The sequence below is a fragment of the Culicoides brevitarsis genome, chromosome 3 (assembly GCF_036172545.1).
Source record: "Culicoides brevitarsis isolate CSIRO-B50_1 chromosome 3, AGI_CSIRO_Cbre_v1, whole genome shotgun sequence".
Classification (NCBI taxonomy): domain Eukaryota; kingdom Metazoa; phylum Arthropoda; class Insecta; order Diptera; family Ceratopogonidae; genus Culicoides; species Culicoides brevitarsis.
The window spans coordinates 17,218,387-17,242,994 of NC_087087.1; the positions used below are offsets into that span (position 1 = coordinate 17,218,387).

The 24,608-nt window shown below is 29.8% G+C and overlaps 1 protein-coding gene across 1 annotated transcript in view; it reads left to right on the plus strand.

Annotated features, from left to right (window-relative positions):
- LOC134834239 (neuroligin-4, X-linked) overlaps positions 1 to 23,670 on the plus strand; it is a 37,608-nt gene extending 13,938 nt beyond the window's left edge. Inside the window, exons 3-10 of the mRNA XM_063848826.1 lie at positions 8,836 to 8,994; positions 13,443 to 13,640; positions 14,330 to 14,572; positions 14,638 to 14,776; positions 16,773 to 17,124; positions 22,188 to 22,339; positions 22,455 to 22,561; positions 22,661 to 23,670. Coding sequence (XP_063704896.1) covers positions 8,836 to 8,994; positions 13,443 to 13,640; positions 14,330 to 14,572; positions 14,638 to 14,776; positions 16,773 to 17,124; positions 22,188 to 22,339; positions 22,455 to 22,561; positions 22,661 to 23,526 — 2,216 coding nt within the window. The 3' untranslated portion in view covers positions 23,527 to 23,670. The remainder of the gene's footprint in view (positions 1 to 8,835; positions 8,995 to 13,442; positions 13,641 to 14,329; positions 14,573 to 14,637; positions 14,777 to 16,772; positions 17,125 to 22,187; positions 22,340 to 22,454; positions 22,562 to 22,660) is intronic.
- The last annotated feature ends 938 nt before the right edge of the window (positions 23,671 to 24,608 follow it).

The window sequence follows — 24,608 nt, forward strand, 5'->3', positions numbered from 1 at the left end:
AATTAAAATTAAAATTAAAATTAAAATTAAAATTAAAATTAAAATTAAAATTATCTATTTAAAAAAAATAATAAAATTCAGAAGCAATTTACTCAAAAATCATTCAAGTGGAGACGTCTGGTATTTAAAATTATTCTAATGCTAATTTTTTGTTAGAATTCTAATTATTTGCTATTTCACACCCAAACATCGCACATTCTACATAAAAAATGTTAAATATTATGCTAATTATCATCTTTGTCCCAACATAATTTGAAAATTAAAATAAATCACTAATCGCCGTAAAATAATAATAATATTCAAAAACAAATAACCCCACACGCTGCATAATAGAAACAATAAATAAATACGATAAATAATGCAATCTATAGGAAATAAGAGCATCACACGATAATCAACATTTCCCACTATTTCATGTTATTTATTCATAAAAAAAAATATTCGCTCGCTAAATTTTCAGAAATAAATTGATTTTGTGACAACATGCATTATTAATATGTCATACATTTTATTTTATGCACACATTCGAATTCTTTTTTTTTCGTGTGCCATTTCGTTAAATATCAGTTTTTGTATCTGATTTCACACACTTTTGGTTTATTAAAATTTAATACTCGGACAAAAATTTTCTGTTGCTTAATGAATTTCGTGCTTTTTTCTCCTATTTTTTTTTTCGACTCTGAAAAACGATAGCGAGTGCATTTTTGTTTATAAATTTTAGTTGATTTTGTTGGTTATCCGATCGAAATTAATGCAATGTGCGTGCATTTGTGTCAATAAAAGATTTTCTCTCGCAAAACCATCATATTTTAGTTGAAATGATGGCTATTTGTTTTTGTCACTTTTTGACATTGTTGCGTTTCGTACAGGATATTTTTGTATAAATCTGAGGGAGACGGATAAACGGGAGGATGAAGACTTAAAAAATATCAATCAAATTATGACAAAATTTTTAGAAATCCCTGCACCTGATGCTGATGTCACGCAAAATTTTTAGTCAATTTTGCCGAGATTTTTCAATCAATTTGGACTTGACTCAATTAATTGACGTGTTTTTTTAAATGCTTTTTATTGAATTTTATTTTATTTTTATTCCTTTATTTATTATATTTTGTTCGAATTTTTTTTTATAAATAAATTATAAATAAAATAAATTTCCTTTTTTATAAAAAAATATTTTAAAAGCGTTTATTTAAAAAATTAAAAAAAAAAATAATTGAAAAAATTTTAAAAAGCTTTTTGAGTGAAAATTGAATAAAAAAAAATAAATAAAAATTTTTCTAATATTTTATTAATTTTTTTAAACTTATTTTTTTTTAATTTTTGCATTTTAAAAAAAATATAAATTTTATTTCATAAAACATGTTAAAAAACTCATACGTCATAAAAATTTTCCTATAAAAAATCGTTTATATAAATTTAAAAAAAAAATTGGAAAAATATAATACCTATAAAAATTTAATAAAAAATATATTGAATTGACTTTTATTTATTTTTTTTCCATTGTAAAAAATTAAAAATATAAAAAAAAATTAAAATAAAAAAAAAATAATGAATAAATTGAAAACATGAAAAAGTATTTAAACTTATTAAAAAAATAATTAAAATACAAAATATATATTTTTTTAAATATTAAAATTTGTATATTTTCACATTTTGCGGTTTAAAAAATTATACAAAAAAAAAATCTTTTTTGAATTTTTGTTTAAATTTTTTCTTATAAAAAATCAAAGAAAAATTTAAAAAAAAATATTTTTTTTTAAAATATTAATAAATATTAAATAAATAAAAAACTTTTTTTTTCAAATATTTCAAAAAAAAAATAAATAAATAAATAAATAAAATAAATATAAATAATTAAATAAAATCTTATTTTTTTAAAATTAATATTTTCACAAATATTTGGCTACCTACCTCTGTCATTCATCTTTTTGTTGCATATTCATTCACCTCTCGTTATTTTTTTACAGTTTTCAAATATTTATAAACATACAATTTTCGAGTAGATTGGAATTTTGTTGCACATCACCAACATTTTGCTCGGCGCTTGTCTGTCATACCACTACAGGGTATTAAAATTGATTGATATGCATTTTCGTCATCATCATCGTCGTCGTCGTTGTTTTTCCGCTTTTGTTGCATGCTGCTGCTGGTGGTGCAAAAGTCCCTATTTAATGCTACCAAGCCGGGCATATAGGGGTAAATTATATTTTTTGAATTGAATTTTTAATACAGCCAGCTTTGCAACGACGACTCTCGAAAAATGTTTCTAAAAAAAATGACGAAAAAAAAATAAAAACAATTTTCTGCATTTTGCATGAATATTCGATAAATTGATGACGACGATCTGAATGAAATTGTTCAAAAATTTATTTTATTTGAATAAACTGAATGATGCATATTTTGTCGGTATATCGACTACTAATCATACGAAATAAAATTTCATATGGAATAAAATAATAATAATAATAAAATATATATAATAAAAACATGCATGAAAAGCTAAATTTAGCAATGGCGAAAAAAAAGTACGCGGATAACTTGCTTTTTTCCATTAAATTAAACACGCACAAGTTTAGCCACATAAGCCCTCGATAAAAATACAAAAAAAAAAAACGAAATAAAATTTGTCAGCGAGAAACATATAAAACTAGAAGAGGAGCGTACTTGAACACATAAATATTTTTGTTTTGTTTTTTTTTTCTGTTTGAGTCGACAACCACTTAACTATAATATTTTTTTTTGAGTACCTACTTTACTATCGTCGTTATGAGAATGTGCCTACAAAGGTAGAAAAGTTAAAAAGTTTGTTCCGGAACACACCTATGAATTCACATAAAAAGTATCAAAGTGGAAACTCATAAAAGTGTTGTTTTTTTATGATTTTTTTTGTGTGTAAAAAAAAACAAGAAAACATGTTCATTAATGTTTCAATAGTGTAATTTCGAGAGGTGTAAGTCTGTTTTTTTTCAATGAATGAATGGACGAAAATACGAATGTTTTTTTTTATTATTGAAGGTTTGCATGTAACTTTTGATGTAAGGCATGTTTGACATGAAATCGGGAAGTAGTGAGATAACGATGTCAAGAGTGATGGAAATGTAACGAGTTTTTTTTTGTACATGGTTCGTTACTTGGCATGGTTGAATTTTAATATGGATGACAAGTGTTATGTTATTTTTTTTTATTAAATATTTTTATTTGACAAGGAGGAAAGGTATTGAAAAAATTATGTTAATTTAAGTTAAAAAATAGAATAAAATGTTTTACATTTTTAATTGAAGATTTTTTTAAAATTTTATGAGTGAACTCTTATCTCTTTTTTATAACTTAATTTAAAAGCTAGAACATTAAAAAAATGTAAATTTTAATTTTTTCTTTGTAAAATAAATGTTTAATATACATTTTTTTATAAGTGCATTCAAGAACCCTCATCGCTTCCATCATGATTTTTTCTGTAATATTTTTTCCATCATAAATGTGTCTTTTGATGAATATTTTTGACTTTTCATGATATATTTTACGTAAAATTTATAAATTTTCGGATTTGATGAAAAAAGTACAGAAATTTACTAAAAAATTCTTTTCATTTTTTTTTTTTGACCAGACTTGATGGAAAAAAATATAGAACAAAATCATTGTTAATGATTTCATCCTCAAGATTTTCGATTTTAGAAGCTCCGAAGCCTCTACTAAAGAGATGTGGAAAAAGTTTATTTTCCCTCATCTGTCAAAATTATATTTATTCCTATTGAAAAATCATAAAGTAAGTCAATTTTATACATATTTTAAGTAATTAAATTTTTTCACTTTTCTCTTAAAAATTCAAAATTTCTTTATGATTTTTGCAAATATTCCGAAAACGAGGTTACCAGATTCCCGCACTATTCCCATGATCGCTTTAAAATTAATTATTTCTTTCTTTATAAAATTAAGTGTACCTTAAAATTAATACAAACTTTTAGCAAAATACATTATTAAAAAAACTAATCAAAATTATGGATCAAATTGTGAAAATTGTTTTTTACTTAAATTTCTTTTTTTTATTCTGAAATTTCTGCTATTTTTATAAAAATGTCAAAAATTATAAATTTATTAAATTAAAAAAAAATATTGGTCTAAAATAAATATATTAATATTTCAGATAATAAAATTTATAAATTTTGGATTTGATGAAAAAATACAGAAATCGTCTAGAAATTTCTTTTAACTTTTTTTTGACAATAACTTTCTTGTTAAATTTTTTGTTTTTTAATTTCTTTTTAATTTAATTTAATTTAATTTAATTTATTTTAATTTCTTTTTAATATCTTTGATAGTCATTTTTTGTACAAAAGAGAGTAAAATTTCAAAGAAATCCTGAATTTGTTGATGATTTCATCCTCAGTGTTTTCGATTTTGAAAGCTACATAGTCTCTATAAAATTAATTTAATTTGTCATCATATAATTAAGTCTTAATAAAAGACTTAAAAAAATTGTTTAATTTTTTATTTAACAAAATTACCTTATAAATTTTATTTAAAAAAAAAATTATGAAAATTTTGATCGAGTCATATTTTTTTATTTTCTTAATTTTTTTCTTTTATTTATTTTTTTTAATTAAATAAAATATTTAAGTTAAAATTCTAAGAATTCTGATATTTTTATAAAAAATGATTTATAAAAAATGATTTAAAAAATTTTATAAACTGCCTAAAATATGTTGAAAATTATTAATTTAGTCAGAAATTTTTTAAATTAAAAATAATTATTTGGTAAAATAATAAAAGATAAAAGTAAAATGAAATTGGTCCAGAATACTTAAAATTCATGAAACGGATTATCAACTTAGTTAGCTGATTTCAACTGCTTCAAAAATATTAATTTCCATGAAATTAATTTTGTGGTTTTCCTCTAGGAATTTTTATAAATGCTCTTGGGTAGGAAATTCATTACTTCCAAAACTGCTTCAAAGTAGATGATTTTGTTGATTAAAATGTTGGTTTTAAAATTCCTAGAAATTACTGTAAAATAAATATTTTAATTCAAACCCGTTTCAAGCATAAAGATGGAAATGATCCAATTTTTTTACATAATTTTTTAATCCATGTGGATAATTCATGGAGGTTTGCTCCACTCTATAATATTTTTAAAAAAATTATTTAAAACAAATATTTTTTCTACAAAAGAAAAACATAGGTTACCAAGACAATTTCATATAATTTCACTTTATCCAAGAATTTTCTCTTTGTGTATCAAATAACTACTGCCAACCACTTATTTATTTATTTGTTGGTACTTTCAACGAAACCAATTTCAATTCCGGTTAACTTTTCAGCAAAATCTGCTGCTAAAAAATTCAATTGACATTCCGGGAAACAAATTACCAGACATTGTCGTTTCAATTCCTTTTTATTTTCTAAGAATCATCGTTATTACATTCCCTCAGCTAACTCCTTCTTCTATTCTTTGAACGTTACTCGATAACAAGAAACAGGTCGTTGACACAATCGTCTCTCCTTTTTTTCTTCTTTATTGATAAAACAAATTCTTGCTTTGTCATCGCTCGCCATGTAAAGACGCTTGAGAAGAAAAAAAAACGACGAAAAGGACGTGTTTAAACCAAAACAAAAGCTTCAAGTAGACTGCTGACGTTGTAAAATTCTGAAATCAAAATAAAATCGTAGACATGAAGGAAAATGGATTAGAAACTTTTTTTTGTGTCGTTTTTGTTTGTGTGTCACTTGTCTAGTTTTCTTCTTCTTCGTATTTTTGTTCGTAAATTGTTCGAATTAGGGAGAAGGAGAAGAAAACTTTTGGTCGTCTTGTGATTTTATTCGTTTTTTTTTCGTTTGCTTTCTCATTATATTCGCTCAGCAGCATATCGCATATCATTTGTTATGCTGTCCCATATATAAATTGAAAGTTAGACAACGACAACGACGACGACGGCGTACACGACACTTGAATAGGAGATAAATGAGATTGTTATTATAATGAGGTCATTTCTTTCCTACGCCATATCTCTCTACCACTGGCAATGCGATACCAACCACACAGCGCTTTTACACCCTGCAAGGCATATCACACAAAATAGACAAGCAAACAATGTTCAATATGTATGCCAGGAGATGCGAAAATGAATGGAAATTTTTTGAAGAGTTTCGCGAGGCTTCTGACTGAATCGCATTTTGCTTGCAAAATTTTTTATTTAATTCGTCAGAGGTTGTAAAAAATTTAAAAGTTGAAAAATCTTAAAATTTAAAAGTAAAAAAAAATAGAAAATGGAGGAAAAAATAAAATTTTTTCACGTTTTTATTTAATTTTTTTTATTTTTCCTCAATTTTCTGATTTTTTCATATTTTCAAGATTTAAAATTTTTTACAACTTTTTACGAATTTATTCAAGATATTTTGCAAGATTTCTAATTTTTAATTGATTTTTGTAAGATTTTTGAATAATTTTAATTTTTTTAAAATTAAGGCCATTAAATTTAATTTTCACTTTATGTCGCATGTGGATTTTTATTAAATAATAAAAATTATTTAATTTTTTTTCCCTATTTTCTTGACGTTTTTGAACCTTAATCATTGATTGAACACATTAAAATATTTTTTTTTCATTATTTCAAATTTTTAAGTCAAAATTTTAATAAAATTTCACAAAATAAAAATTTAAGAAAAAATAAAAAAATTGGTCACGTGACTCAAAAAATTTTTCATCTAAATTTCGATAAAAAAAATGCGTTTTTAAAGCAAGTTTTTTTTCGGATGTATTTTTTTTTTGAAAAAAAATTTAATTTTTTTTTGAAAATTTAATATTTTTGTAATTTTTTGGTAATTTATCAAAAATTTGCCTAAAATTTTAAAATTCAGTAAATTTAAAACCTAGTAAGTTTTTCTAAAAATTTTTTAAAATTGAGTAAAAAAATTTCAATTTTCAATTCCATTTTTTTCCTTTTATTTTTATACAAAAAGACAGCTAGTCATAAAATCGCACTTTTTTTTTCTCTTAGTACCCTATGAAATGCGGTAAAAGTGGTAAAGCGAAAGAAAAATAAAACAAGAAAGAGGACACTTACTCATGCACAAATATTACACATTTTTACATCAATTTAGGTGTATATTCTGTTACGTTGTGATGTCGGATGCTATTTAAGTGTCTCATTTTTTTTTTGCTCTTCATAATAATATTTGTCTCATAAGAGTGAGAGGAAGAGAGAAAAAAGGAGGATAATAAGCCGCCGAAGGAAAATGATGAAGAGAGATAAACATTTTTCATAAAATATCGATTTTCCTCTATCTTTTTTTCCCTCCTTTTGATGATGTCTTCGTCGTCTTTAGATTGGCACATCGTCCTTGGTGCGAGATAGTCATCAGTTTATTGCGGGCGGCAAAATAATGCTTCGTCTGCATCTCTTTAGCTTAAATTTCACATTTAATTTATGATAAAGCGCCTGTAAATTTACGAATTTTTTTTTACTCGGCGCAGTAAAATATTGCCATTTTTTATCGCTTTATCCGTCCTTTAATGATTTCCGGATGCTGTTTTTTTGCATGAAATATTAAATGAAAAAAAAAAAAAAAAAATAAATAAATAAATGCTAGATGAAAGCATCACGAGTTCTGTTTGTCTTTCGACTTTTTTGTGCGATGAGAAAAGACACGATTTCTCTGTGTAATAATAATAAAGTAAACAAGAGGCAAAGCAGAGGAATGATTTAAAGTTTCGTTGAATAAATAAATATGAATTTCTTTTTTTTTCTTTCATTATTATTTTTGATCCAAACAAACAAAAAAAAAACGAAAAGTAAAATATTATTTATTTATGAGAATGAAAGAGAAATTTTTTTTAATAAATAAATAAATGAAGAGAAAAAAATTATTTCAATGGAAAAATAAAAGAAAATTGCAAGATCAAGAAAATAAGTCACGTACAACGAATTTTCTGGCGTTTAAATTGGTTTTTATATAAGTTTTCAATTACTTCGCCAGTTCGGTACTTAAATAAAAAAAACTTTCTTTGCAGCTGATTGTTCAAGTTTAAATATTCAGCTGGCATTAATAGAAAAATCAAGTGGAAACGACTGGTAGTTTGTGATTTTATTACCGCATTACCACTTTAATACCGGATTTTAATTTAATTTTATTAGATTTTGTTGTTTTTTCACTTTTTCTCAGTATTGAATTATATTTGGACTGTAATTAAAATTTGAATCTGTCTTTAATTATTTTTATTTGTAAGAAATCGCATTTTTAATGAAATGTGGTAATAAATTGGTAATTTTTTAAAAAGTACCAGTCACCTCCATTTTTCGCTTTAACCCATTTTTAAAGGAAAAAAAATTAATAAAAATCATGAAAATCGGTTACTTAGCAAATTTTTTAAAAACTGATAAAAATTATTCCCTCAAAACGCTTCAATTACTTTTCTCTACAACTTTATCGTTGCGAACAAAGATCTAATCTCCAAGCGAAATAAAGCAACTTTTTAGAATTGTAACAGCAGGTGATAAAAAGATCATTTCATCTCCTAATCTGACAAACAAATTGTCATCATCATCATGGTATAAATGACGTTGACAGTTAACTGGATCCCCACGCGGCGCTACATTTGCTGTTGTGGCGTTGTTGTATTTGCGGTTGGAACAAGCATTTTATCATAATTTGGCAACAAATAACGCCCGAAAAAAAAACACAAACAAAAATGACAAATATTCGTCATTTTCGGTGGTGTGGAACGACGAACGTTACATGACAATGCCAAAACTCGTTACTCGACGAGAAGATAATTAATCATCGTTGTTTATTTTTCATCTATATATTTTTCTCTTTCTCTGTATTTTTCCATGTCAGCTGGTTCCCGTGATGGCAATCACCCGAAATATGCCGTTATGGTGTTCGTACATGGCGAATCCTACGAATGGATGAGTGGAAATCCCTATGATGGCTCCGTGCTAGCTAGTTATGGACAAATTTTAGTCGTTACAATTAATTATCGGTTAGGAATACTAGGTAAGTACGCAAAATTTTCTTGCATGTCTTTTTAAACGAAAACAATTCGACTGTTTGCGGTGCAAAGTTAGTCGATACTCTCGGAGAGTTGAGACTTGGCGCTATAAAGCAGCCAGATAAACTGCAATAAAATTTAATTGTGTTATGCTAATTACACAGTTTTGTTAATTGCAATGCTAATGCGTCAGGATAAATTTTCGGGTACGGAATTCAACGAGCGGGGAAATCTCAGCGTAAAGTGGTTAGATGGTGTAATTAAGTCTATATTGCCATAAACATACACGCTGACTAGTTTATTGGCGTGGTTTCACTTTGATATTACATTGATATATTCCGGTTTGGTGCACATTTTGTCCATATTCGGTTGCAGTTTGTAGATAATTTACGATTAATGGTGGTTTGGTCAGTGATGCTAAATTACTTCAAACTTTTCCGTTTTAGGTTTTTTGAAAATTTTAATTATTGTACAAAATTGATTAGTTTTAATTTTTGTGATTTTTGATGAATTCCTGAAATGGAAGTTGGTTGAAGGGAGCTGCCCGGTTCTTTGTTCGATAAAGAATGAAAAGGTGAAATTCTAATAATACATGTTTCTTAAAACTACCAGCAAAGATTTCGTTCAAGTACACGCCACTAAAACGATTAAAGGACAAAGCACATCTATAAAAATCTCTGATCTAGCAAACTCAGTATGACAATGTCTCAGCTGAAAGAAGCGCTCGTGGCTCAAATTTCTTGTCGGTTGATGGCATATCATTTTGGCTCGGAGGTCAGGACACTTATTGTTCTCACGTAGCAAGTTAAAAGCAAACATTACTTCAGCGAGTGTTCTACGATCTTCCAAAGAGGGCAAGTTTATGAGGGCCAACTTTGCATGGTAGTTAGGCAAGTGGTATGAAGACCATTTTAGTCCCCGAAGAGCGAATAGCAGAAATTGCTTTTGAATTGATTCGATCTTTTGTGCGTCTCGTTTTGTTGAAGGATTCCAGATAATACATTCCATATTCGATAATCGAGCGGACAAGAGAACAGTATAGCATCTTCGTAATATACGGGTCGTCAAAATCGTTAGCTCTTCGTTTAACGAATCCTAGCACTCCTGAACTCGAAGCTGGTTAAAAGGAGCTGCATGGTTCTTCGTTTGGTAAAAATGTCGAGTTGATATCACTGTTTTGTCGAAATGAAGTTTCAAGTACTTTATTGATCTTGGTTCCCACGGAAATAGGAAGTTTCCTTATGGAAGTCCTAAGAGGAACGATGGCTTTATAAATGAAACTTGGGTCCCCACAATTAACATTCATAATATTTATTGAAGCTGATTTTTATTGATGAGAACATCACCCGAATCAAGCATTTAATCGAAAAATAAATGGCATGAGATTTTTTGATGATTTTGTAGTATTTAGGTCTGAAGTAGTCCAAAAAACCAAAATTCAAAATTTTAGCACAAACTTCAGTTTTTGTATGCATTTTTAATGCATTTGGGTATATTCAAGCACCTCTTTGACATACCCAAAAGCCTAGAAAAAATGCATAGAAACACTGAAGTTCGTTCTAGAATTTTGGATTAAGGCTTTTTGGATTACTTTAGGCCTTACTAACACAAAACCATCAATAAATCTCATGCCATTTATTTTTCAATGGAATGCTGAAATGGGGTAATGAGCTCATCGTGATGCGATCATGGAGCGACTAAAGAAATTATTTGTTTTTCGCAATGATAATTGTAACTAAACAAAGTAATTTAACACGTGTTTGTTGCCCTTTAGCAGTCCAAATGCCATTTGCCAAAGCAAAAACTATTGAACCAATAAATTTGGTTAAGGAACAACATTACGACACTCAGTGGTACTTTTAAACACTTTTCCTGTAAACAATTTGTTACTAAAAAAAAAAAAAAATCCGCAAAGTTATCGAGAGATTACGGGATAAAACTTACCTTTTTTCCGTTGTGTTAATAAATTCTTGTAAACAAGTGCGATAAAATTCAGGAAGACGATTATTATTGCGGGATCCCAATTCAATCATAAATTATGATGGCAAGTCTCGGTGGTACTATCGCCATGCTTTGCCTCCCATTTCCCTATCACATTACATTACATCACCTCGCATCTATGAGCAAAACATGACAATAATAATAATAATATTATTCCTCGTTTCTGGGCACCAGAGTTTGGAGCTGTGGTGTCGTTGCCAGAGAACATTCAAATTGTAATCGCCATACATCGGTTATTTCCGGGCGACTGCCTTTGCTTATGTTATTTGTAATAATAATGATAATCGCATGTCTGAAAATGTGTTGTCTTCTTGTCGTCTATCGTTTTATGATTGTGTCGCTTTTCTTTCTCCCCACACCGACGACCATTGGCACAGACATGTCTTTGGTACGCAACGGAAAAAGGGTGAGAAAATCCATTTTGACAACTCTTAAATAAGTATTTATCTAACGACAACGACGTTAAACAATGCTTTGATACCTTTTTGTCGCCCCGTTTTGCAATTGGCATGTTTGGATTCAACAAATGTCTGGCGCTGGTTTTTTCTGCTGTCATGTGTGTGGGCTCGTTAAATAACTATTCAAACGTGACATTGACACTTTTCTCTGTGTTGTGATAAAAATTGTGATGGGGATCAAAAAATAACAACAACAACAACAACTGAGGTCGTTATGCGACATGTTGCTTGTTTTTTTAATGACGGATCATGTTCTCCCTCGTCATTTCTCATTTGATTTCCTCCAATCTTGGTGTCTTTGTTATTTTACTATCACGGTCATGCGATGTCTTGAGCTTTAGCTAATGCTTTGCGAGAGGAGGAAAAAAAATGAGGAAATATACGCATGGACAATTCCCGTTTTGCTTCTGCAACAAATGACGCAGAACACGAGTCACGACAAAATTAGATTGACAGAATTTAAGTAATATCACGTTTCATTGGCATAACATTTTTCTCTCGTCTTTTCATCTTTGTTTGGCTTCTGATTTTCATCACGAGAGCACCGTTCCGAAAATGAATTCGTCGCATGTCATTTACTCTGAAATAATAAGAAATAAGTTATTTTTCTTTTCATATTTTAAAGAAAAAAAAAATATATATATATATATATTGAAAAAAATTTAAAATTATGAACAAAAAATAGTTCTAAATTGAGGTAAAAATTTTAATATCTTTAAATAAAAAAAAATAAATTAATTAAATTTTTCATATTTTTGGTAAATTTTTAAGTTACTGAAAAAATTCACAAATACATAAATATTCTTAGGGGAAGATGGGGTAATTTCAAACATGGGGCACCTTTCAAACGCCCTTTTTTCTCCATATTCCGGTCTGAAAAAAACATTAAGTTGAATCATTAAGACTTCACGAACCAATATGTACTTAAAACCAATATGGGGCACATTCAAACATTTGACTTTTCTTGGAAATCACTAAAATTGTTCCACAGTAAATTCAAGTTAAAATCCTAAGTTTCAAAATGGCATCAACAACTTTTTAAATATCTTTTAAATTCTATAATTTCTATCCAGTCAAATTTTTTTTTTGAATATGCCCCATCTTCCCCTAATTCATTCTTTATAATTTTTGAGATTTAAATTTAATAAAAATATTGAAGGTATTGTTTCAAGAATCTCGAAAGTTACAAGGACATTAAACTTACTTATCTCCTTTACTTCTATTTTTGTTTTCCATTAATTATTCAGAGTTCCAATTTTCCCTATATTCATCTTAAATATTCAATAATGCTTAATTAATTTTCTTCTCCTTCTCTCTATTTATTAATTTTGTTTTACCGTCATCTTCTTTCATTAAATTCTATTATTTTTTTTATCACGATCTTGCTTTAGACTTTTGCTTATAGATGACCTTGGATGACCTTGAACGTTAAATTTTCGAATACAACTTTTAAAAAATTTTGAAAATATCTCAAACCTTCAAAAAAATCTATTGAAACCCATGCAACGAATTCTGTCAAGTCACTAAGGACAAAGAGGGACAAAAAACTGATGAATTATTAATGATTTATCGAAAAATTTCCCTGGCAATTCATTTATATTATTATACCCCGTATCCGTTTGATTCTCGTTATTAAATGATATTAATGAAGAATATGGATGAGTATTTTCCGTTCGTCTTCGTCGTCATTCCATCACCGGAATAAGCGTGGTAGAAACCCGAGGACGGAAGATGATCAATTTATTGCATTAATTTAAAAATGGGTCAAATTTTCCTCGTCATTGGGTCAGTAATTTATGCAGGTCGATTCGAGTCCTCTTGCACAGTTTTTAAAACTCGATTATGGCTTTAGCATTGCCCCGAAGCGACTCGACACACTCAATTACTTTCTCGCATACGTTCGAATGTGTTTTCTAACCTTAATTTCATTTGTATACGTTGTCGTCGCACCACATGTTTATTCATGAACTTTTCTCTCTTTTCCGTTTTCTCAGGATTTTTAAATGCCAACGTCGATCGTTATTCAAAAGCACCTGCCAATTATGGTCTGATGGATATTATAGCTGCCTTGCATTGGATCCAAGAAAATATCGAGGCATTTGGCGGCGATCCAAGAGCAGTAACTTTGGCTGGATATGGTACGGGAGCGGCATGTGTGCACTATTTAATGACTTCAAGTGCTGTACCAGATGGTAAGTTTTCTTCTGTTTGTGTGGCGCAAAAAAAAACAACAAAGTTTTCGTCGTCATGGATTTTACTTTGATTTTTACTTTTTTTGTAATGCATTTCGAAGAAAAAAAATGGTTTTTGTAGAGTTGTGGGTCACGTGGTTTGAAAATATTTCAGGTCACGTGGTCTGAAAAATTCTCAAGTCACGTGGTTTAACTATTGTTCAGATCACGTGGTTTGAAAATTTCTCAGGTTTAGGAAAAATTCAGGTCACGTGGTTTGAAAACTTCTCAAGTCACATGGTTTGAAAAATTCTCAAGTCACGTGGTTTAAAAAAATCTCAAGTCACGTGGTTCATCTATTTTTTTGACCACGTGGTTTGAAAGTTTGTCAGGTCACGTGATTTGAAAATTTCTCAGGTTTAGGAAAAATTCAGGTCACTTGGTTTGAACACTTGAGAATTTTGAACCATGTGATCAGAAATTTTTTGAAAACCTGAGAAGTCTTGAAATCACGTGACTTTTTTAAACCTGAGAAAATTTTCACCTGAGAAAATTTTCAGTTGAAAATGCTTTCTCATCGTTATTTGTTCTCCAAACGACAACTTTATAAGTTTTTATTCCTCTTTTTCTTGGATTGTGTAATAATAACCGAGATTATATTTTATTACATGTGTGTCACTGTACTTTTCCTTTTCCCTTTTTTTCTGTAGGTTTATTATTTCATCGTGCCATGCTAATGTCTGGCTCCGGATTGGCGCCCGCCTCATTAGTTGGCGAACCTGCCAAATATGCTGCCTTCGTGTCACACCACGTCAATTGTTCCGCCACGCTGCCGTACGCCCAACTCATGAAGTGTTTGCGTGAAAAGCCCCTTGCTGCGTTGTTGTCGGCTCCTGTACCGCGACCACCTTTCGGTCAGGCATTCGGACCGAGTGTCGATGGAGTAGTGATAGGTAAGAAAATTTTTTCCTCCTAGATCTCTTGGCAAATATATTTCATGGCACCTTTCCTCCCACAGACGTTGATGAGGTATCGCCCACAGAAACAGATTACGGCGTCCCTAATTTAGTGATAAAAAAGACGCCCCGACCATTTAATACCTTAAACACAATTAACTCAATTTTGCTGAGAAAATCTGCGATAAATAAGTTATCCAAGTAAGTATCTCGTTATTTTTTTTTCTCTCGCTTGAACTGGGAAGAGAAAAAAACTGTTTATAATTCCATTTTGACGCCCCTCATCCATTTTATATTTATACATATTTTAAAGTTGTTTATTGAGTGTTTTTGATTAAAATTTTAATGAGATTCTGCGGTTGCTAACCCTCTCGAATGATGGTGCCGATGATTGTTTTTGTAAACAACTTGTCCGAATGGATAGTGCGTCAACTAGTTGTTCGGATAGGGGCACAATCAATTTCAAGCGACAACAATAATAACAGTTTTATAAAATATTTTATATAAATTTTTCATTATTGTCTCGGTTCTCGATGCATGTTTTTGCTGGAAAAATGTCAAAGTTTGATTGGAAAAATATTAATTAAATAGTTGTGATGAGCAACTGTTGCTGCAATTGACAAAAAATGTCACGCAATTTTCACGATGAAAAAAATTGAATTGAAAAATAATTTTAGTTGGTTGGAAATTCCTCCCACAATAAATTATTTTTTATTGTGAAAAAAATAAAAGCTTACTCATAGACTGCTGCAGTTTATTGTAGAGAATTCAATTTAAAGTTAACTTTGTTGCTTTGTAAAAATTGATTTTAATACAACTCATACAAATGACTTTTTGTACCTGAATGCCTATGGCTTTGATATGAGAGGCCTTTTTTGACAGGGCAGTTTCCAAATTTTCAAAAACATTTTTTGAAACCGCCAAGTTCATTGGATTCTTTTGAATTGGGTTTGATTCATTCGAAACAATGTTTAAATGGGTTTTATTGTTTAAAATTAAATTCTCTCAGGACACCACTCAAATTCAATATTTCATCAAGATAAAAGTGGCATGAAATTTTTTGATGCTTTTGTGTTAAATAGTCGTAAAAATCTAAATAAAAAACTCTGGAATGAAAACCTTAAAAGAGTTTTCTAGGATCTTGAATGTAGGTTTTTTCGACTTTAAGTAGCTTAATTAACATAAAACCACCATATGGGCGAAAACAGGGGCAGATTGATCCCTTAAGGGATCAGGTTGACCCCTTAGGAGTAAATTTGATCCCTTAAGGGGTTAATTTGCTCCATTAGGTGTTCAATCTGATCCCTTAAGGGTACAACTTGATCCCCTTTAGAGTCGGTCATCTTCAGACCCAAAAAATTGGATCTTTCAAGAGATCATTATGAACCCTTAAGAGGTCAAATTGATCCCTTCAAGAGGTCAATTTAATCACTCCAAGAGATTAATTTGATATCTTAAGGGATCATAATGATCTCTTGAAAGATTTAATATTTTGGGTCTACAGATGACAGACTCGAAAGGGTAGCAGGTTGATCCCTTGAAGATCAGATTGAACCCTTAATGGAGGAAAAAACTCTCTTAAGTGATCAAATTTACTCCTAAGGGGTCAACCTGATCCCTTAAGGGTTCAATCTAACCCGTTTTTCGCCCATAGGGCATCAAAAAATCTCATGCCACATTTTCTTTTCGGCATCTTGACTCTTATTCTCCTTGGTCCAGATTGGTAAGGTATTTTTCATTACAGTCGTCATAATATATAACATAAAAAGATAGGAATTGCTTGATGACGGACAAGCCAATTGTCTGATGTTGCCAGTTCCAGAGCCATTTGTTTAAATCTAGTTCGTGAAACACCAAAACTAAAATTTCCATCCAAGTCCTGTGAAACTGTTAGGGAAAAATGATTTATTAGTTCGTTCAGGAGCTGACACATCCACGTCATAGGTTCATGTTGCCCTTAATTGATTTCGAGCAATGTTCTGAAATAAATTCAATTTTAAACATTTAATCATTTTTCGACCAATTTTTTATCAATAGGTTATGCGCCCAGTTTAAAAGTATTTCCATATTTTGATTTTTGATCGATCTTCATTACCTTTTTTTTTTGATTCTTCTCTAAATTATTCAAATTCAGTCCAAACAACTTTAAAAATTTTTTCCAAGGCATTTACTAACGAAAAATTTCCATTTTTTTCAGATACGACTTAATGGTTGGCGTAACACGTGCCGAGTCATATCTCGTCTTCAACTCGGACGACGTGCAGTACGGAATTGAGCCAGATCGTCGTTCCAAAATCCTGCGATCGTTCGTGAAAAACACCTACAGCTACCACTTGAACGAAATTCTCGCTACCATCATCAATGAATACACGGACTGGGAACGTCCGGTGCAACATCCCATCAATATCCGCGACGAAACTGTCGAGGCACTAAGTGATGCGCAAATTGTCGCGCCAGCTACGCACACCATTGACCTGCATGCCGTCGATCGACGTCATTCGTACTTTTATGTGTTCGAGTACCAGAGCAAATACGGGGATTTTCCACAAGTAAGTTTTATCCTCTCTCTCTGTCGTTTTTTGAATGGCAATTTTATTTAGTGGAAAAACTTTTATTTCAATTATTTTCCTCTGCATATTTATACGAAACATTAAAACCATTAAATGACGATAAAATGTGTGTGTGCTAGGCAAAAGTAGAGTGCAAATTGCGATGAATGTCGGAAATGGAATATTTTAGAACGCAAGACGACTCTAATGACCAACCTAATTTTTTTTCCACTTGAGAATTTCGGATTTGTACAATATGCGATGATATGGAGATATATTTCAAAAACATCCTTTTTCTGCTATTTCAAAGCAATTTTACTCCGCACCGAGATATCTACACTTTTTTTTCATTTTTAATTTATTGCAAAACTTTTTTATTTTTATTATACACACACACACGTCTCACATTCATACGGAGGATTATATAATATTGTTTAATAACAAAATTTATGTTACCCTGGTTAGAAACTTTTCCTTTTATTTCGGAAAAATTGCACAATGATGCTCCGTGTGTGTGTGAGGCACATGCGATGAGAGAGAGCGTGTGTTTGATATGTTGCTCAAATGATGCACGAAGGAGTAGCAGGAGGCAACGACAGGCGATTCAGACAATGTAACCGACATACACATTCTTCTTACATTTCATAGGAAGCCCGTTCGTTACACAACAACATATCAACAACAGCACGAAAAAACAAACGAATTTTCTCGTGTAGTTTATGTGGGAAGGTACTCTGCGGATTGAAAAGGGGTGAAAATGAAAAGGAGTCAATATGACTCCTGAAGAGATTTGTTTAACCTCTTTTGAAGTTGATCATCTAGATCAGGAAAGGAACAAGATTGGAGGCACTAATTCCTGTTTTGGAAATCCTCTAACAAACGACTTCGTTGGTTGGTCGTAGCAACCTTTTTAGTTACAATTATCATTGCGAAAAACAAATAATTTCTTCAGTCATTCAACGGCCGTGAAACTGATGGCTTCAATTGAAATCAGTTTCAACAAGTCACAAATATTAATTTTGAAAAACCAAGTTTCATTTATAAAGCCATCGTCCCTCACAAGTTTTAGCACATAGAATTTGCTTCTTTCTAAATCACTATTTGAGAAATATTACGAATGGGATTTTCCCCATTAGAAGACTGAAAATGTCCAAATGAGATTTCTGCAGCATCAATAAAGCCATTCTGTATGAATGCAAGGATTAAAAGTCGGATCAACTATCCAGTTGATGTCATACCTGTGAATTTACTTTGACTATAAGGTGCTGAGAGTTCAACAGTTTCGATAAGAATGGATGTTTTATTCTGAAATGAAAAACTCAAGAAAGTCAATGATTGCTATAAGATTATAACTTTTCGGATGTTATCGTCTTTTAACAAAGTGACACATTTATTTATTCCAAACAATAAATAAATTCAGGAGGTTAATTTAACCCGTTGAGTGGTTAATTTATCCAATGGGACGAATAAACCTTTTTCTAAGGCTCTGGGGTCTTTAAAAAAAGGCCCTCAAACTTTTAAATGGAGAAATTCCGAAATTTTTATTTTTTTTTTTTTGAAAAAACAAAAAAGAAAAAAAAAATTTCCAAAAAACTAAAAATTTCGAAATTTCTCCATGTAAATGTTTGAGGGCCTTATTTTTAAGACCCCAGGGCCTTAAAAAAGGTAATTTTGTCCCACTGGGTAATCCCTCGAAAGATTTTATTCCTTCTTGATTCTTCTTTTCAGCTTTACAAGGTATTAAAATAGCCTCTCGAGGGATTAGTTCAATACCTTGATAAAATATTTGAATCGTTGGAAAGAGGTCAAAATTTCTGACAATATGAGACCAATCAAAAGCGTCAAACATAGAGGATCTTTGGGTAAAAAGAATCCGATTGAAATTTATTGTGATTGGTCTCATATTGTCAGAAATTTAGTCCTCATTCCAAAGATGAAAATAATTTCTCAAGGAATCAAATAAATTCTTTGTGGTTGTAAATCCATAATTCCTTGAGAGGTCTAAAAAGAAGAATCAAAAGGAAAATAATCTTTCAAAGAATGCAATTAACAATTCAATGGATTAAATTAACTTCTCATAGGGGGTAAATATTGTTGTTGTTGTTTGGTGCTCCAATATTCGATGATATTTCATGTAGGGCAGTTTCACACTTGATTTCGTTTCTTTTTTTCAATATTTTTGATTGTTTTTATCTTATTATTTTACTTTCATTTTTGGTTCATTTTTTCTCTGGGCTTTCTTTTGATAAAACTTAGATTTTACATAGTCTTTAAGTGCGTTCTTAAAGTTCAAATAACCTTTAACCTTCTGAGAGAATTAAATTTTTAGGGCTGTAGGTAGATTATGAACTCCAAAAAAGTTAAATTAATCCCTCAAATCAGTGGGTTATATGGCTTTTTATGAAATCATGGGGCTTAAAAAATAAGGCTCTTTAAAATTTAAAAGGAAATTATTCTTAATTTCTATTTTTTTAACTTTTTTGAATTAAAACTTGAAAAAATTTCCTATTAAAATTTTATTAAAAAAACTTTCAGGATCTTAAAAAAAAACATTTTTTTCACTAAAAAAGTATTAAAAAAAAACCAAAAAGGATTATTTTCACTATTTTTAATCCGTAGGGCAGCGAGTACGTATCATATATCGCACGCAAAGCCAGACATAAAATACTTTTCATTTGTTTCATCATATTGCATGCACTTTATAAGAGTGGTCGTGTTTACACCGCACACACGTACACACACACACATGTGCTTTATTACACATTTATCTCAATGTATTTATTTTATTTTTTTTTGTTGTTTGTTCCAAGGCAAAAGCATGGCATGCTCAAGTAAAAATTCATTACGTTACATCGTTTTATGTTGGCAAAACCACTATTTTTTGTGCTCTTTTTGTTTGATAGTTGCCTTTGCCTTTTATTTTTGTTGATATTATTATTGCTATTATTTCGCACATAAAACGGAGTAATGTTTCGGTTGAAGAGTTAAATAAATTGAAAAGGATTTTGATGGACGTCTACGTAGTCGACCTGTAATTTAATAGATGAAAAGGAAGTCGAGATAAAGATCCTTTCGCACAGAGAATAACAAATGAAGTCATTAACATTTGAGAGCAGTGAGAAGAAGGAAAAAAAAAATAGACAAACATGAAAATGAAGCAGTTGAGATAAGCTTTTGTGGTTTTTTAATTTCATGGATCTTTCCTCGTTAGTGTTTGTTGTTAACATGTGTTGGAGAAGTAAATGAGCATTTTTCGCAGTGATAATGGATGCATTCAAAGTGCTATCTGTCTTGTCGGACTTTAAAAGTGTTTTCAACGTTAAATGAGGACGATTTGAAAAAATACTTCGTTAGGCAGTTTTTTTTTGCCACAATTCGGTTTTGATTCTCGAGAAAAAAAATTCGAGATGAAAATGCGTAGAAAAATATTGGATCAGATATTCAGTTTGTGTTTTTTCAGCTTTGATGAATTCCAGTGAAATTCATTCGTTTTTGGAATTCTTTTCATCAATTCGATTTAGCGAGGCTTGGAATGATTTTGTCGTAGTTTTTAGCAGTTTCCATGGTTTCATGTCTGTGTGGTTTTGGAATAACGGCAGAAATTGTTAACTGAACTGAAACGAGTATTAATAGAGATTATAAAGCGTGAATCGTGACAGATTATGTCATGTGATGGAAATCAATTGCAATCAATTCCAATGTTGAATACTAGATGACTAGATGAAGTTCTCAGAATTTTATCGACGTTTATTTTTTACAAGTTAAAATACCTAATCATAATTTTTAATAAAAATTTTCAGTTTTTTAAATGATTTACCAGTTTTTAGAAAAAATAAAAATAGAAAATTTCATAATTTACAATTCGTCAAAAAAGTCGTTTCAAAATTTTTTTTGATTTTATTTTTTCAAAGGTTTGTTAAAAGATCTATAATGACTTTAAAATACTACGAAAATTAAATTAAAAAAAAAAATAAAAATTAAGAATATTAATATTTTTAAAATATTATAATTTTTTTTAAACTTAAACTTTGATTAAAACTTGATAAAAATTAAAAAAAAAACCTTTAGAAGAAATAAAAAATTTACCAAAAAATCTTATAAATTTTGAGATATTCAAAATTAATTCCGATAAGTACGAAACAAAAAAAAATTTCTCTTCGCTCCATCGAAAATTTGCTAACTTAGGCCTTTCCAATTTTTTTTTCGATGTTTTTGTCCCAAAAGATGTTTTTCAAAATGGGGTCAAAATAAAAAAAAAGTTTTGAAAGACTTTTTCATACAAAATGACAAAATTTAAACATTTTTTGGCCATTAATCAATATTTTAGTTGTTTTTGTGGTATCTATATTGAAATTTTATAATTTAAATTGATCTCAAAGTATTTCAAGTTAAAAATTTTAACTTAAAAAAAAAATTCATAAAAATAACTATAAAAAAAAAGTTTTTTGACAATTTTTTTAGAGAAGAAAATTATTGGTAAATTTTGTTTTTTAATACAAAAATTCTTGAAACCTATTTTTCAGTTTAATTTTAAATTATAAAAATATTAAAAAAAAAAATTAAAAAAAATATAAAAAAAAATAAAAAAAATATTTTATTAACTGAAAATGTTTTGTGAAATTTTTGATAAAATGCCGAAAAATATGCGTCGTCAAAATTTGTTCTGAACATCGTCGTCAATATATTCCTGAATCGATAGTTCAAAACCTATTAAAGGAATAGTTCAAGTTTAATTTTAAATATATAAAAATATTAAAAAAAAAATAAAAAAAATATAAAAAAAAAATAAAAAAAATATTTTATTGAAAAAATAAAAAATAATTTAAGAACCTTTATTTTTATAAAAAAATGAATTATTTAAAATTTTTAATTTTTTATAATTTTTTTTAAAGTCTGTAATTTTTTTAAATTTAAAATAATTAAATTAATATTTTTCAGAAATAAAAATAAATATTTTTATGAACAAAAAAATTCCACTAATTTTTAGAAAATAATTATTGAAATATTATTTTTCATTAATAAAAAAAAATATTTAAAAAAATAAATTCCTACCTTTATTACAGCGTCAAGGATGTGTGCATGGCGATGACCTTCCCTACATTTTCGGTGCACCATTAGTTGGTGGTTTTAATCATTTTCCTCGCAACTACACAAAGTCCGAGGTTGCGCTGTCAGAAGTTGTCATGGCATACTGGTCGAATTTCGTGCGAACCGGGTAAGCAAAAAATAAAAAAAATGAATTTCATCTATTTTATTTCTCCCTTTTTTCATGACAAAACCAAATTCCCATGAAAATTGCTCAAACAAATATTTTTTTTTTAATTGAACAGGAACCCGAGTGACCAGGGCACACCTGATTCGCAGCAACACCAAAAACGTGTAAAAACATTCGAGTGGGTCCCGTACGAGAGCGTGCACAAAAAATACTTGAATCTAGGTGAGTAAACCGCTGTTTATGCTCTAATTAATTTTGTTTGTTTCTAATTAAATTGTCGTGTTTGTTTTATATCACGCGCGCGCCACATGGCATCAACAGATATCAAGCCCAAAATTAAAAATCACTACCGTGCGCACCGTCTTTCGTTCTGGCTGAATCTCGTGCCGGACTTGCACAAGCCGGGCGGCGACGACGTTCCTAATTCGCATCACAGCTTAGAGGCGGACGAAGATTTGATGCTCAGTTCGACGGTGAAACCCCTGAATCCGCCCCTGAATAGCTCCGTGCAAACGATCGGCAGCATTTTTCCCTTTTTGAATATCTCGTATGGCGGTAATGCGTCGTCGCGCGCTACGGTGCAACAAAAGCAAATACCTGCTGCGGGCGACGTCGACATGAACGACGAGTTTGGGCAGCAGAGCGGAACAAATGCACCGCAAGAAGATGGCTTTGCCGCCTACAGCACTGCCTTAAGTGTCACAATTGCCATCGGATGCAGCTTGCTCATCCTCAACGTTTTGATTTTCGCGGGCGTTTATTACCAACGAGACAAAACGCGGCTCACGGAACCCTTTCATGGGCCCAAAAAACGCCCCGAAAACGGCCAAATGCCGAATAACATTTGCGGCGACTTGGAAAGTCTCACGATCCACGCGAAAAACGATCCGTCGACAATTTTGGCGCATCACGCGCACGCCATGCAACATCATCAGCACCAGCCGCCGCCCGAATTTGCGGATATCCGGGCTCCGCCGCCGCCCAAACACATCAAATCGGGCAGCGGAAATGGCGGAGACGCGTCAATGATGTCGCAACAACACACACTGACGCTAATTGGGGGGAATTGTGGCACGTTAACGAAGAAAAATTGCTCGAAATCGAATCTGAATGCGAGTCATCAGCACCAGCATCAGCATCAGCAGCAAACTAGCAACGCAATGATGATGGATGAATTACGGGTGTGACGCTAATTCCCCTGAATTACTACCTAGGAACGGAAAAATCATAATTTTTTTATTTTGCTTTTTTTTATCGAGCACAATACACTTGGGACGACTACCTACCAAGTTGGGGTCGAGGCAATTATCAAAAATGTTTTCGATTTCTCATTTTTATTTATTATTGAGGAATTCTGAGGAGCAATATTTTATATTGAATGTCTAAAATGTAAGAAAATATTAAAAATTTATTTAATTAGGCCGCTCCAAATTTTTTTTTTAAACTTTTTGTCCCATGCCCCATTTCAAAAGTCGAAAATCCAATGGGGCAAAATAAAAAAAAATTGAAAATTTCATCAAAATTTACCGTTTTTTGTCTTTTTTCATATTGTTTCAAAGAATTATCCAAATTTTTTTTTGAAAATTTTCAATTCCATTTTGAAAAATAGTTTTTGGGACAAAAAGTTCGAAATAAATTTGGAGCAGCCTTATTTAAAAAAAAAAAAATCCGATTAATTTAATTAATTTTTAATTTCAACTTTTAATGAAAAAGTCTTAAGAAAAGATTATCATCACAAATTTAAAAGAAAAAGAACAAAAATTAAGAAATGAAAAAATAAATAAAAAAAATTTTTTTACTTCATCAAAATACGAAAAAAAATTAAAACAAGGCAAAATTATTTAATTACCTACATGAAATAATTCAGATTTTTTTCAATTTATCAAATAGGACATTCTTTATTAAATAGAGAATTTTTTTCAACTCACGTGATCAATTTTTTTTTTAATTTTTGGTTAATTTTTATTAATTTTTTTTTAATTTTGACTAAAAAAAATTGTAAAAAAATTAACAAAAATGAAAAAAAAAAATTTAAAAATGAATCTACGTGTCAAAATCGTAGAAAGACATTCTTAATAATTTATTTTAAATTAATTAATTTAAGTAATTAATTAATTTTTTTTTCTCTTTAAATCCTTCTACGAGAAAAAGTTAATTAATTATATTTAGTTTCCTATACTAAATTGAATTAAATTAATTTTAATTAAAAGCCATTTAGTAAAATTTCTCTTAATATGAGAAAAAATCAATTAGTTTTAGCAGGGTCGAA